This window comes from Cryptosporidium muris, genomic scaffold (genome assembly GCF_000006515.1).
Source record: "Cryptosporidium muris RN66 scf_1106632353999 genomic scaffold, whole genome shotgun sequence".
In the NCBI taxonomy this organism is placed as follows: Eukaryota; Apicomplexa; class Conoidasida; order Eucoccidiorida; family Cryptosporidiidae; genus Cryptosporidium; species Cryptosporidium muris.
In genome coordinates this window covers 45082-60377 of record NW_002196571.1, presented here as the reverse complement: position 1 = coordinate 60377, position 15296 = coordinate 45082, and the positions used below count along the sequence as shown (strand labels likewise).

The 15296-nt window shown below is 28.5% G+C and overlaps 8 protein-coding genes across 8 annotated transcripts, besides 5 other annotated features; 7 read left to right on the top strand and 1 right to left on the bottom strand.

Annotated features, from left to right (window-relative positions):
* Positions 1–29: 29 nt before the first annotated feature.
* Positions 30–62: a sequence feature (AT_rich).
* A 61-nt stretch (positions 63–123) lies between these two features.
* CMU_022840 (uncharacterized protein) lies at positions 124–2934 on the top strand (the record flags this gene model as incomplete). Its single annotated transcript, XM_002139592.1, has 1 exon — positions 124–2934. One exon carries the CDS (start codon positions 124–126, stop codon positions 2932–2934), a length of 2811 nt encoding a protein of 936 aa, XP_002139628.1.
* Positions 2670–2711: a sequence feature (AT_rich).
* Positions 2935–3008: 74 nt separating the features above from the next.
* Positions 3009–3039: a sequence feature (AT_rich).
* Positions 3040–3372: 333 nt separating this feature from the next.
* CMU_022830 (papain family cysteine protease, putative) lies at positions 3373–5358 on the top strand (the record flags this gene model as incomplete). The annotated part of the gene is made up of 1 exon (XM_002139591.1): positions 3373–5358. One exon carries the CDS (start codon positions 3373–3375, stop codon positions 5356–5358), a length of 1986 nt encoding a protein of 661 aa, XP_002139627.1.
* Positions 5359–5788: 430 nt separating this feature from the next.
* Positions 5789–6357, top strand: CMU_022820 (ubiquitin-conjugating enzyme family protein; the record flags this gene model as incomplete). Its single annotated transcript, XM_002139590.1, has 2 exons — positions 5789–5938; positions 6028–6357. The coding sequence occupies 2 exons, from the start codon at positions 5789–5791 to the stop codon at positions 6355–6357; spliced, it is 480 nt and encodes a 159-aa protein (XP_002139626.1).
* Positions 6358–6542: 185 nt separating this feature from the next.
* Positions 6543–8954, top strand: CMU_022810 (uncharacterized protein; the record flags this gene model as incomplete). The annotated part of the gene is made up of 1 exon (XM_002139589.1): positions 6543–8954. One exon carries the CDS (start codon positions 6543–6545, stop codon positions 8952–8954), a length of 2412 nt encoding a protein of 803 aa, XP_002139625.1.
* Positions 8955–9322: 368 nt separating this feature from the next.
* Positions 9323–9356: a sequence feature (AT_rich).
* Positions 9357–9378: 22 nt separating this feature from the next.
* CMU_022800 (uncharacterized protein) lies at positions 9379–11973 on the top strand (the record flags this gene model as incomplete). Its single annotated transcript, XM_002139588.1, has 1 exon — positions 9379–11973. One exon carries the CDS (start codon positions 9379–9381, stop codon positions 11971–11973), a length of 2595 nt encoding a protein of 864 aa, XP_002139624.1.
* A 325-nt stretch (positions 11974–12298) lies between these two features.
* Positions 12299–12324: a sequence feature (AT_rich).
* A 1-nt stretch (position 12325) lies between these two features.
* Positions 12326–13105, top strand: CMU_022790 (uncharacterized protein; the record flags this gene model as incomplete). The annotated part of the gene is made up of 1 exon (XM_002139587.1): positions 12326–13105. The coding sequence occupies one exon, from the start codon at positions 12326–12328 to the stop codon at positions 13103–13105; it is 780 nt and encodes a 259-aa protein (XP_002139623.1).
* A 29-nt stretch (positions 13106–13134) lies between these two features.
* Positions 13135–13744, bottom strand: CMU_022780 (ubiquitin-conjugating enzyme family protein; the record flags this gene model as incomplete). Its single annotated transcript, XM_002139586.1, has 3 exons — positions 13135–13343; positions 13418–13587; positions 13662–13744. The coding sequence occupies 3 exons, from the start codon at positions 13742–13744 to the stop codon at positions 13135–13137; spliced, it is 462 nt and encodes a 153-aa protein (XP_002139622.1).
* A 197-nt stretch (positions 13745–13941) lies between these two features.
* On the top strand, positions 13942–14916 carry CMU_022770 (NOT2 / NOT3 / NOT5 family protein; the record flags this gene model as incomplete). The annotated part of the gene is made up of 1 exon (XM_002139585.1): positions 13942–14916. One exon carries the CDS (start codon positions 13942–13944, stop codon positions 14914–14916), a length of 975 nt encoding a protein of 324 aa, XP_002139621.1.
* Between the last annotated feature and the right edge of the window lie 380 nt (positions 14917–15296).

Here is a 15296-nt window from a genome sequence, read left to right as displayed (position 1 = left end):
CAAACTAGTTTTTGTACTACCAACTAAACTTAATAAATAAATAAATTTTCTATTTAAATTTTGATACCTTGATGACTAGAAATATAGACTGTGAGTTATATGGATTCTCTATGCTTTTGAAAGATGTCATCTAGAATACCTACATTAAAAAGATCCAGTACTATAAAAAAAATCATGGTTAATAGTAGTTTTTGTACAAAAAATACCTCTAGAAATGAGAATATAAGAGGAGATAGTTTTACTAACAGTAATAATACCATAAATACGAGGATATATATTAAAAATGACTCATGTACAAGTTTAAGAAGTCCACTAACATCAAATGCAAATGTGAGTTTTGGAACTAGCCATGATACAGATAGTAAGCTGAATAAGAGTATATATTTGAAAGAAAATAGAGATAATAATCAAGAAGTAAAGACAAAAGTAGAATTGGTATCTAAGGAGAAAACGACAAAGCTACCTAGGGTTGCCCTAATGACCAGAGGCCCAAAAAAGTTAGCAGCTAATAAAGAAATTAATGATAAAAGTGAAATGCAAACTATTAGTTCAGAGTTAAAAAGTTTAAATAATATTTCTAAGTCTATTACAAAAAAAGTTAATAAAGCTTCAACTAACTCATTAAATAGTAAATGCAGCTTGAAATTACCCAAGTCATCAAAAATAGCTCATAATAATCCACCTTTAGGTATTCGTCAAAAAAATTTAATTCGTGAAAGAGAAGAAAAACTTTCTAGATCTAAGAAACTGTTGGAAGAAAGAGAACATAGTTATAGAGAAGAATTAATGCTGGTTAAAACAACTAACTCTGAACTTTTATTAGCTGAAGAGAATTTCCAAGAACAGAAGAAAATACTTAAAGAAGAAAAATTGAAATTAGAAAAACAAAAACAACAATATAGTGAATATGAAATTGGGAGTATGAATGAAATGGAGAAAAAATTAGCAATAATTCAAAGTCTTGAAGAAGGGCTACACAAAACAAAGATATCTAATAAGGAATTTTCTGATAAAATTGAAGAAATTAAACATGAAATAAAATTTTTGAATTCCGAGATTTTAGCATGTGAAAAGTCGATTCAATTATGTAAACTTGATAATAAGGGAGGAGGAAAATTGGTAGATAAATTAAAATATCCTTTTAAGAAATCTATAAAGTATACTCTGGAATTAGAAAAATCATTCTTAAATGATAAATTAATAATAAATCAGCTGCAATATAGAATTCATAAATATAAAAAACAACCAAGATACGTTTGCAGGATTTATTCACAAGAAATCCCAACAACGGCTAAAATATTTATATCAATCCCAAATGCTCCGAATGAAATAAATTCTGAGAGTAGAGAAGATGTAAAATTTATAGATAGTAATGAAGAACAAATATTAGAAAGAAAATTTCCCTACTTTACTTATTCTGCACAAGATCAATGCATTAATATTAGTAATAGAGATATTTCAATAAATATCGATAAAGTTGTAAATTTTGATGAAACTAGTCGTCCAACATCTCTACTCATGACAGATTTAGATACTATTCAAGATTTGCTTACTAATACAATTGAAGGGTTTTATTTAAATGATGATGAAACTTTAAGTATGGATATTGGACTTTCTCAAGAGGAATTTCCATTTGTACAAGAAAGAAAAACAAAAAGTTCAATGTTAAGGAGGCAATCTTTACTTCATACAACTGCACTAAATAATTTAGATGAGTTTGAACATTCTAAGGATAAAATAGAAATTCTTAAATTAGAAATTCCTAATCAAAATTATGGTATAAATTTGAACTCTAAAGAAAACATCAACCAACTTTATTGTGTAGATTTAAATGAACAGAAAGATATTGAAATGGATATTTTATTAATGGTGAATGATATATTTAATGCTATCAGATTAAATTTGGGTGACAAATCTTATATAACTAAAGATACTAATCAAACGAAAATTGATATAGAATCTATTTGTTTTATCAACATTGGGGGAAATAATACAGCTTCTCGTCTTACATTTTGGGGTAAAAAAGAAAGTAGATGTATTAGTAATATATCAAATAAAAGCAACTCTAAGAACTTCTTACTTTTCAATAATTGTCCTGATAATTCTATAGAGATGCCAGGGATACTACATTCTGTTATTCATCAACTATTTCAAAATATGAGATCTATAAGTTTTATTAAATGGGGATTACAGCTTGATTTAGGTATTCAACCAATTATAAATTATAAATTGGATATTTCCAGTGAAATATTCACCACTGGTGATAATTCTCAAAATGCGTTATTACTTAATAATTATATAAGATCTCACCAGTCTAACAATATATTACAAGAAACAAAACATAGTTCTCCTATAAAATTTCCTGGAGGTTTATCAGGTCATACTCATCTTGAACATATTTATAATAAATTAGATGAGTATGATATTAATTCAGAATATGATGAATACTCTCGAGAAGAAAAGACCTCTTTTTTAAAATTATCTACTAGATCTTTTGACAATCCGGATGAATTGTTAAACTACATATATGATTCCATTAATAAATTGGATTTTAATTATCTTGCTGAACTTGATGTAGCTTCAGGATCAATTTCTAATTCTAAAAAGGAATCTCACATAAATTGTAATATATTATCTTCTGACTCTATTGAAGATGGATGTGATCCAGCAATAAAAAAATCATTTCATATTGTTTTAAATTTTAAATTAATCGCTACATTAGAAGATAAAGAATTGAAAGTTAATTTTACGATGTTGGATCTTAGTGCCTCTGACCAAGATGAAATAGATAATGATATACAGAGTACTTTAGATTTATTAAATGGAAGATATTCTAAGAGTTCAATTACTGATTTTATATCAGATTTATTTATACAAGAAGGACAGTTTCAACTACCACTCACTTATGTCTTATTTCATTCACTAAAGGTATAGAAGCATAGTAGTTGTTAGATCTCTTAGAATAGTCTAGTAAATTGTCCACGACTTGTTAACAGGGTTCAATTCAGTTTATTTTTACTTTTTATTTTATTTTATTTTCTTGTTTTCACAAGTTTATGTAAATATATTGCTTCATTTAAACGTTAGTATACGCTCACTTTAATTTCGAATAAGTTTTGTGTTTTGGCGCCTTATAGCGCTTACATATTGCATGTATCGTGAAACTGACGTCTCCATAATCAGGCTTTAATAGAAAACAACTATAAACCATCTATACTAGTAATTAAATTTCCTTCCCTTCATATTTTTGGTGTAATTTAACTTGAGGGCAAGATTAGTTTTGGTTTACTTGTCTACATGCCTTTTAAATATTATAATCTTGCTTATATTAGGTCATTATAATAAATAAGAAATAAAGGACAGAATAATACTATGACATTAATAAATAAAGTTATTATCGTATTCTTTACTATTATTTGGGGGAGTTTACGAAACTCTGGAAGTTTAAGGTATGATAATCTTAAATATTTGGTTTTTATTAATTTATCACATCCTAATAACCATACTGATAATATTACAAATACTACAAATATTAATAATATTGCAAGTGATGCAGATATTAAGAATATTACAATTACACATTCAGATATTAAGAACACTACTAGTACTAGAGATAATAAGAATATCACAAATACACATTCAGATAAAGTGTTGAAGAACCAAATCTCAGATTTATATAAGTACATTTCTGAAGTTTTAAATAATCGAAATATAACATATGGTTCACTAACAACAAACTGTTTAAAAGTTTTCCCGAGTTTGATTCCCATATTTAAAAAAATAGCTTTTATGTATCATTTTGAAACATTATCTAATAATATTTATAAAGAAGTTTTATCCAGAAATATTTTATCACCAAATACAAAGATAATTCCATCTAATTTGACAAGTTTAACTTTAATATTAAATGATGAAATTAATAGTACAGTTGATATTTTTAATATTACTACTGGAATAAGTAATCTCAATATGTTCCCTTATTCTAGAACATATAACTTAGCTAATGCATTAGCATCATTTTCTAAAGATAGTTCAAGTTTGATTCTGGAAGTGGAAAGTCTAAAAGATTTAGTTCCTAAAATTTTCTTTGGTAATCATACTAATGTTATTTTACATCCTTTTAATTGTCTCTGTAATATAATTTCTGATACACAATCAGGGTTAAATTTACCTCAAGTTCCCTTAAATAAATGCCTTGAAGTAATTGAATCAATTAATAACTTGAGGGAATCTAGTAATTCTACATTTTTTGATTTAACTCCTGCATCGTTAGGAACTTTTAAGTCAAAACTGTCAATCCCAGACGAATATGTAAGTGAATCTAAATCACTAGAATGGAGAAATTCAAAGGTAATTGGTCAAACTTCTAATATTAATTCAACTGACTTACCAATTCCTCTTGATGGAACTATTCAAAAAAAGAAGATTCTCTATACAACAGTTAGATTAGGTCGAGAATTATTAATGGAACACATATCGGCTACTTCATTGCATAAAGAACAAACTTACTATGATAGTAGAGATATCGCTACAGGATACTCATGTGTTTATACTCCATATAATCAGGGAGAATGTGGCGGTTGTTATGCATTTGTTGCAGTATCTACAATTAATACTGCAACATGTGTTCAAACAGGATTACTTATTGCTTCTTTATCACCACAACAAATTATAGATTGTAGTGGCCAATATGGTAATGAAGGATGTGATGGTGGTTTTTATGCAAACTCATGGAGTTATGCTTTATCATCAAATTCTTCTCCAAATAGTATTTGTAGTTGGGATAATTATCCATATGATGATAATGTAGGAACTTGTACTGCAAGTCAATGTACTGGATGTGAAACAGTTGGATCATATGAGATATTCTCATCATATAGTATTAATGGTACTGATGGATGGGATTTTGTAACAAGTATGTTACCTAGATATGGAGTTATTGCTGTGAGTGTTAACTCGCAATTACCAGGATTTCATGAATATTCAGGTGGAATATATAAGGCTCCTAAGTGCTCATCTAGAGAGGAATTAGATCATGCAGTTTTATTAATAGGATATGGCATTAGTGATCAAGGAGAAAAATATTATGTTATGCAAAATAGTTGGGGAATTACTTGGGGAATTGAAGGTTTTATGAATGTATCTGCTGATAGTTGTGATATGTTCTGGCTCCCAGGAATTATAAACCAATTTCCATCTGATTCAATTAATACATGTCCAGGAAATCCTTCTCTGCTCATTGGACCTAATTATGCAGCACCTGTTATAATTAACACTTCTAATGCTATTTCTCAAAAACCAAGAATATCCATTCTTACAATCATATTAGCATCTATATCTTATTGGATACTTCATTGAGCACTAAATGGTTCATAAGATTTCACAGTTTATCTTTCGAAATATATAATTCTCAGGTATTCAATATTAATTAATACTATTCTAAAATTTAGTATAACCTATCAAATTCACTATCTAATTTATCTAGTTAATTAAATCACTTAATTTTTTTTTTTGTAATTAATTACCTACTAAATATCCACTTAAAATTCTACTATTACATCTTATAAAGGGAAGAGAAATAAGAAGAGTGGGGGGTGTAACATAACAACTAGTGATTTTCATTCTTCATATTTACGCAATTGCGCGCCTTTTTATAGAATTTTTTTTTTTTGAAGTACTTGTTTATATCAGAATAAAATTGTAGGATTTATAATTAGAAGAAATTTGCTTTATAAGATTCACTTTGTAATTTATTTAGCATTACTTTGGCATTACCATCCTCTTTTAGATGAGTTTTGCTAGAAAGAGGATTGCTCAAGAAAGGTCTGAGTGGCGAAAAGATCATCCAGTAGGATTTTCTGCTAAATATGCACCATCAGAAGATGGTGAAGGCCAAAATATGATGAGATGGATTTGTAAAATTCCAGGAAAGAAAGGGGTAGGTGTAATTATAGATTGTTAAGATACTATTAGCTATTTATATCACTATCACTATTTATTATTAATTTTATCTGATTATTTTCTTAGACTTTATGGGAAAGTGGTGAATATACATTAAATGTATCTTTTCCTGAAGATTATCCTGCAAAACCTCCAAAGTGTATTTTTCAACCACCACTATTTCATCCTAATATATATCCGTCAGGTACAGTTTGCTTGTCTATCTTAAATGAAGATGAAGATTGGAAACCCTCTATAACAATGAAGCAAATACTACTTGGAATTCAGGATTTGCTTGATAATCCTAATATTAAATCTCCAGCTCAAGCGGAATCTTATCAACTTTATACAAACAATAGGAACGAATATAATAGAAGGATTAAACAACAAGCCATACAAAATAGACCCTCAGACTAATATTAATAAAGAAGTTTGTATTTTATTAGCACATTGAAAATTCGTTATGCTTATAACTATTAGAATACTAGATCTCTGCTTTATAGATGTACCACCCCCGGTATAACTTTTAGTAAAATGAATTTTACCGCATGACTATTAGTCTTAGTACTATTCTCTGTAATTGATCATTAATGTAAAGATTAATGAAGACTAATGGTCTGCACATAGTGCAAAACCATATAGGTTTTAATTGGGACTTAATTAAATCTGATGTTTTATCTAGTTTATGTTTTAATAACACTGTCAATTTAGATCATTATTTTGTAGGCCAAAATAATATATCAGAACTATGGTTTCAAAAAACAATTGATAGTTTATCCCGAGGTTTTGTACGAATGGTTTCTACAGAGATGCAGATCTATGCAACTAGTCGTTCTACTGGAAGGTATTCATTTTTCATTTCTGATTGTATGGGTGAGAATTTATACAAATTTGATCCCTACAAGAGATCTACAATGCTAAGAGATTTTTTACTAAATACATTGACAAATTCTCTAAAATATTCAAATATACACAAGTCAAATAAATCTCAATATAAATGTAATTCCCCTACTAATAATTTTTCAAATATTGTAAAGAATATATTACAAAATAATGTAGATATGGATTGCTCTATTATACTATGGTGTATATTACCACCTATATCATCTAGGATAATAAAAAGTACAGATAATAATACTTTTCAACAAATGTTAGAATGTATAATTAAGCTATGTCAATTTGAAATGGAAAAGTTATTAGTAAATTTTTGTAATATAGATGTAAATATAATATTTCTATTACACTTCCGGGATACCTTAAAAAAGTTGGATCTAAAATTAGAATTCCCAATAGCTGTAATTTCTAATGAAAGTAGTCAAGTTAAGGTAACATGTTTAGACTCAGAAAAAATAATAGATTTTATGGACATTATAATATGTAAATGCTTTAACTTGGTACCTTTAGAAATTGGATATTTTCCATTATATAATATGAAAAACAATAATTCTATAACTGCCAACTTTTTTATTAATAAAAATGGGAGTTTCCAATATATACTAGATTGTATGTCTAATAATAAAACACTCTGTATTAGTAATAATGCTAAGAGTAATATTAAAGAATTACCTAATATTGAATCTGAAGAATTGCAAATTTCAAAATTATATGAAAATAATAGTGAAAAAAGTAATTGTGAAATTTATATCTCTGATTCTGAAGAAGGAGAAATAATGGATGAGTGTGAATTGAACTTAGTTATTTATCAGGAAGACTTTAATATAAATGGTTGGAATAAGATCATTCCTGTTATAAAATTAGATTTACTTGGTGAAATTAATAACCATTGGCAACCAATATCTACTGATTGGATACCTTTGGCTAATCCTATAGGAAAAAATTCATCTTTTTTATTAAGTGCAATACGAAATCACTTAAATTCTAATGGTTTAGTCTTAGGATATGGTGGAATTCCATTAGCTGTTTTATTGCATTCTATCAATTCAGTAACATATAATAATTCTAAATCAAATATTATTCTAAATAAGTCTTTATCACCATTTACTTTGGCTATTTTGGATAGAAATCCCAGTATAATTACTTCATTATCTAGATTTCTAATATGTGAATATAAAATACATAATGCCTGTAAAGTATATTCAGAAGAATTAAATAATCCAAATATTATTGGTGCTATTTCATGTTTCCTGGAATTATTTAAACAATTTAAAATTTCTTTACCACTTGAAATTGTAAGAGAATCTGGGTATACTTTTCATCCACAAATTTCAATTCATAAAGATGAAATGGTTAATTTAGAATATAAACTAAGTTTAAGAGAATCTATGATTAGGATAAAACAAAATAATTCTTTGTGCTGTCATCTTGATTCACTTTTAAATATAATGCCCATATTATTAAGTGAAATACATTCAGATAATAAAATAGATATAGATAAAGAAATGGAATTCCAATTAAAGCAGGAGACTGAATTATTGAATAAAATAGACTTTAATAGAAAGGCAATAATTCATATTATGTACCCAATTTTACGTAGAACATCTACTATGGAGTTTTTAAAGTCAAATCCATTAGAGGGGTATTCATGGAAATCAAATATTATATCTCAAACTTTAGCATTAGAACAATGTGAAGACTTTTTATCAATGTTTCTTGGATATCAAGTCTTTAAAGGTAAGGTTATTGGTCCAGATAATATTGAAGAAAGTACTATTGAGTGGTTTTTAAATAATTACCATTATTCAAAAAAATATATTCCTTCTTTTATTTGGGAGACTTTATTGAAATTATTATACTCTCTTCGACATGTTTCAAGACAGCATAAAAGACTACTTTATATTATTAATCATGGCAAAGATGTACAGATTTCCGATCATTTAAGCATAAACAGGAATGTAGAAGAACAAATACCGTCTGAGTATTCTAAGGTATTACAAACAATTAAACATAATTCAGCTTCAGAATCACTATATATATGTGATTTATCTCTATATCAACATGAAAAAGTGACATATTATACATCTAATATATCAAACAGATTATTTGATGGCGAGTAGCACTTTTTTAATTATTTAATCCTATCAGAGGATGACTCTAAGTTATAATTTATTAGTATTAATTGTTAAATATAAACCTGAGAAGTAAAACAGAAAATTTAGTGTATTCCAACTTTAATAAGATGACTATCTATGATGTATTTATTGAATAAGATAGATTTAGTTGTCTACACTTATTGGGAAATATTTCCAAAATATATCCAATATAATCAAAGTGTTCTACAATAGTTTAACCAGGATTAGACTCGATTGTGTGGCGGGTGATTAGCGCTACATTAGGCGGTAGTATGTATTACTCACAAATTAAAATTTTTCTAGTTATTCTAATAAAGCTAAGTAGTCTTGTGGATTCTATGAGTATATACAACTAATTTAAAATATTTATTAAAGTTTTATAAATTTCTGAATGTATTAAGATAACCCCATGCAGAGACAATATACTGGATATTATGCATCTGCATCTATAATTGAGGATCAAAATATAAATTCTAGATATAATTTTGGATCTCGTCTACTACATGGTGATTCATTGCAATTTTCCAACTCTTTAAATTTAAATGATATTTATCCTATAAATATTAGCTTAACTGGGAATTTAGGTGATAGGCAAGTTAGAGAATATGATGATTATATAGAGAATTGGGAAGGTGATGAAAATGGTTTAATTTGGGGAAGTAAAGAATCTAAAGATGGGAGTTGGAATGAACAGTGGATTGAACAAAGGAGAATACCGAAAAGTTCCCATTCAAATCAGATATCATCATCAGAATCTGATGATTCAGAGGATAAACAAAGTGATTCAAATGATAGAAATAATAATACAGCTTCATTAGGGCAGTTAAATGGTATAAACTATATAAATCATACCAGATGGACTGAGAAATGGTTTAGAAAAGGCAGAAGAATGTATATTAGGAAACGTATAGAGAAATTATGTGAAAATAATGAAGAAATTAAAGATGTTTGGTATGAAGATATAGAGTGCACTATATGTGATCAAGATAAAACAAAATTAAAAAAAACAAATAGATATGGAAAGAATTCAATTACAGGAGATGAATGGAGAGAAACAATTAAACATGAAGATAATAAGATAATAAGCTATTTAGAAGAAAGAAATTTAACATCTGACATTCCAATACATCACTTTAAAATTACAAAGCTATATCGTGATGGTTCAAAAGAGATTCAAATACGGTCAAATAAACGAGACATTAACTTACGAAGTACTAATAAAGATTCTTTTAAATCACAATATAGTCTATCTACAACTTCTTCTATTGAATCACTAAATAATGATACATATAAATCTGAAACATCAAATAGTTTTTGGGAGGAACATATAAAAGAGGATAGTAATGGGAAAAAGGAAGGTAGAAAAAGTGGTACAGATTCTCAAGGAAATAATTGGTATGAAGTCTGGTTTGAAGAAGAGGATGGAACAAAAGAGAATGATCGTTGGTATTATAATGAGAATCACAGATGGGGAGAAAAATATGGATACTCAAAAATAAGTAATGAATGTTATTCTGTGAAATGGGACATTGATGAGACTGGATCTTCTGCAATTAAATGTATAGAGAAATCTTGGGATAAACCTGGTGAGAATGATAGTTGGGGTGAATATATAAAAGAAGTTGTGGATTATACAGATAATTTGTGTAGTAACAAGCTTAAGTCAACTACAAAAAGCCATTGGTATAATAATGGAAATGAATCATATAAAGAACAATTTCATGAAAAAGCTGAATTTGATAATGAAATTTCTGAAATAGTGCCCATTTCTATTAATAGAGATGGCACAAAATTTGGATTTCGTGTTAGTGATAATGAGTCGTGGGGAGAAGATTGGGAAGAAAATTTAACTATTGATGATGATGGGAATATGATAAGAAAATTTCATTCAACTGATAAATGGTGGGCAAATTCACAAGGTGAAAAGTGGGGTGAAAAACGAAAACTAGAGTTAAAACCTAGAATTAACGATTGTAGTAATGAAGTCACGGTTTCTAGTTCTCCTGATTTATGTCAACATACTATTAAGAATGAAAGTATTTATTCTAATTCTTATATTGAGTATGGTGAAAATTGGCATAAAACAAACCAAGAGGATTTTATAGATAAATGGGAAATTAATGGAAATACTAGTAAAGGCTATAAAACTGGTTGTGATAAAAGAGGTGGTGAAAATAGAACTATATTATGGGAAGAAGAGTGGAATGAATCTACTAATGAGAGAACAGAAAATAAGAAATGGACTGTATATGACCAGAATGGTGAGGTTGAGGTTTGGGGAGAGAATTTTACAAGTGAAGTTAATGGGAAGAAAGTTCGTAATAAGTGGATAAAGAGATTTAATCATACTAATCGTGAAATAGTTGAACAAGAAATAACTGAGAAATGGGAAGATGATGGGAAAGGAAATATAAAGACTTTAAGAGAAGGAAAGGGAGATAATAATTGGTTTTCGGAACAATTTGGTGAATCTCTTGAAAATAGTGAGAAATGGGCTTTTAAAGAAGGATATGATGAACAAGGAACTTGGATTGAAAGATGGTCTGAACGTCCTGGTTATAAAGAAGCTTGGAAAAAAGGTGAAAATTGTTTTGGGGATAGGTGGGAAGAAGAGTGGAAGGAAGATTTTTATAATAAGTGGAAATGGGCACAAAAATCTGGCAAAAATGGAGTTGGGGATGAATGGAAAGAAGAATGGAAAGAAGAAAGTAATCCTGATAATACTAGTAGGAAACATGCATCCAAATATGGGAAAAAACTTAATACTGGTGAAGAATGGAAAGAGGAATGGGGAGAGTTTTATGCTGGTATTGGACATGAGAATATGGGAGATGGAGGAGCCCCTGCAGAATATGTTGAAAAGTGGACTAATAAATATGCTACTGATGGCAATGGAAATGTATGGGGAAATTCTTGGGGTAATAGATGGCAGTGGGACTCTAAAATAAAATCTTGGGGGGATATATGGATTAATGATAAAGTACTAGAAAAGTGGGCCAACTAGGAATTGATCGTTGAGGATAAATTCCTAAGTAACTTTGTACTATTAGGTAATTTCTGTATTAACCTGTAAGAATAAAAATATATTAAAATTCACAAATAGGTAGTTGAAATTTACACATTAAGAGATGCCTTAAATTTAAGTTTATGAAGAATAAAAACTCAGTTTGAGAGTTTAGGAGTGAATTTCATAGGATTGTTACTGAATCACTAATTAGGCGCCTGTGAATTATCAAACGCGCTATTTTTAGAAATCTTTCTAAAGTGAATTTCTCTATATTTAGAACTCTCATTACTTAGAAACATAAACTATGAGTTGGCTAGTGTAGATTTATAAAATATATTTTAAATATATCATGCCCCGTTCAGAAGTAGGTACTCTTAAATGGGTCTCCAAACAGATTAAAGCAAAGGGTCTACAAAAATTACGTTGGTATTGCCAATTATGTGAAAAACAATGTCGTGATGAGAATGGCTTTAAATGCCATAGAATGTCTGAAGGCCATCTACGACAAATGGAGGTTTTTAGTGGGAATCCAAGAAAAATTATGAATGATTATAGTAGACAATTTGAAAGCGCATTTATGCAGTTAATGAAAACTCGATACTCTCGTACAAGAATACTTGCAAACACTGTATATAATGAGGTTATCCATGACAGACAGCATATACATATGAATGCTACTATTTGGACAACACTCTCTGACTTTGTCAAATATCTAGAAGGGACAAAGAAATGTAAAGCTGAGTATACTGAACGTGGTTGGTATATAGAATATATAGATTATGAAAGATTAGAAAGAGAAAAAGAAGAGAATAGAAAGAAGAAATCAAAACAGCTACAAGATGACAAAGAGAGAGCTAAGTTGGAGATGTTAATTATAAATTCAAAAAATAAAAAGGAAGATATTACTTTAAAACCTACAGGAATGCTAAGAAGTAATAAAATTGATGATCAAGATAAAATAACTTTTGAAATAAATAGTTCAAATAATAATATAGCTGTAATTCAGTCTAATTCTATTTTAAGTGATATATTTAATCAGGAATACGATTCAAGTGAAGAATCTAGTAAAACAATTATCCGATCTAGTAGAAAACGATCAAATAGTTTTCCAAGGTATCTATTGGATTGACGTACTCATTCTTAAATATATACTTTTTGTTATTTCTCTTGAGCATATTCAATCACATACATCTTAGCCATATTGTTAAAAGCCTTCATATCCCCTGATCTTATAATATTTCCAGCATCACAATTAAGAGGGCTTTCTGCATTCGGATCATATAATAAAGCAGTAATTGCTCTGCAAACAGATTGTAGAGTCCATGCTGGACTCCAGTTGTTTTTTATCACATCTAAACAAAGTTCACCTACAAATTTAATATTTTTGAATAAGTGACTATACTATATATTTCTAATTAAAAGTAGTAATAACCAATCATACCTGTCTGAAAGTTTACATTTGGATGAAACAATGGAGTTACAAATATTACAGAGGGTGGAAATAGTGGATATTGTGGTGGTATTTTGAAATTAAGTTCAAAGATTCCATTTTCATAAGGAGAACCTATAGGACCAATAATTTTAGCTACCCATTCATGTAAATTATCATCCCTTAGAGAAAATAATATCAAATAATTAAGCTATTTAAGTAAATGGTTCGTATCTTAGAATATATATTTTCATACCTGGGTCCCAATTTTATATCACTATCAGAATATTTTTGAGCTTCCCTAGCCTCAATTATAAGTCTATTTCTACAAGAGCTCATTTAGAAATACAGTTGGATCATAGGAAAAAAATAATAAAGATAATAGGAAACAATGCAATATAAACGTGTAAATAAAGGCGCGAGCGGTAAAAACAAATTAATTAGACTTAGAGACTTCGGAAACTTTAGTAATATGGAAAAAATTTGATGGTTTTAATTAATTTCTAATATTTCCTGTACAAAGTAGATATTTGTTAATGGATTCCTTAGGAATTGAAGGTATTAGGCGTGAACTTTCAGAGCTTATTACATTAAAGGAAAGTGTAAATAGGAAAATAAACAAAATAAATGATAAGAGCAAAGATACAAAGACTTACTCAGCAGAGTTATCTCAAGTAGAAAGTAGAATATCACATCTTGAAGATTCTATTAATAATGACACATATATCGAGAATTCTGAGTTGAGCTCTTTAATGGAAGAAATTAAGAAATGCTTTGAGATACTAAATAAAATAGATGAGGTTCGTGCAGTTAATTGCAGTGATATTAATGAGGTAAATAGTAGCTACACTGGATATATCAGAGATAATGATGTGGATAATCTTATAATATCTAATAATAATGACGAAACTAACCAAATAGGTAATCAGGAATCATTTGATAATTCCAAATCTCATGATATTATAAATAGTCTGGCTAACTTGTCAGTAGATGAAAAACATGAAAAAGTAAATACTGCAAGTAAGAAACTTAAAGATCGTGTAAGTATATTTCCAGAATTAAGTACAATCGCTCTAGATATATCATTTAATCACCGATTGCAACCTCAAGATTCTATTGGGAAACATATACACTATACTCCACGAATGATATGGCATAATCCCTGCTCAAATTTTCCCTCATTACCTCTTAAAAATTTCAATAGCCCATCTTACTTTCAGCAATTGAGCCTCGATACTCTTTTTTTTATCTTCTATTTTCAACAAGGGACATTTCAACAACTCCTAGCAACTCAAGAACTTAAGAAAAAGAAATGGAAATTTCACAAGAAGTGTTTTGCTTGGTTTTATAAAAGATCTGAAAGTAAGGTAATTACTGATGAAACTGAAGTCGCAGATTTCGTTTATTTTGATTTCGAGAAAGATTGGTGCCAGAAGATAAAAAGTGATTTTACTTTTGAGTTTGCACATTTTGACCAGACTTCTCCTATATTGAGTAAATCTAACAATTAGCAATGATAATATCTCATATTGTAAGTTTACCAATATACTATATTAAAATATAGATTTGAGAGTTATCAAGTTATATAATTATTTGATGAATATTTGGGTATCATCTTATTAAAAGTTTCAATTCATTAATAAATATGTTCTTATTACTAAAATGTTTCCAAACACTTTTTTATTTGAAATTTGGGAGATATATAGTGAAATGGGATTTTTCTTTTTGAAGCTACTGCTCTATAGTGTACATTACCACTCTCTTTTGTAGTAGATAGAAATCTATGTTAAGGTTTAAAATTATCTTAGTAGTTTTATATGTAGTCTAAAATAGTATAGTTTGTTTTTTTCATGGCTATAGGTACTTAATAGGTATCATATTTCTTTGAAAA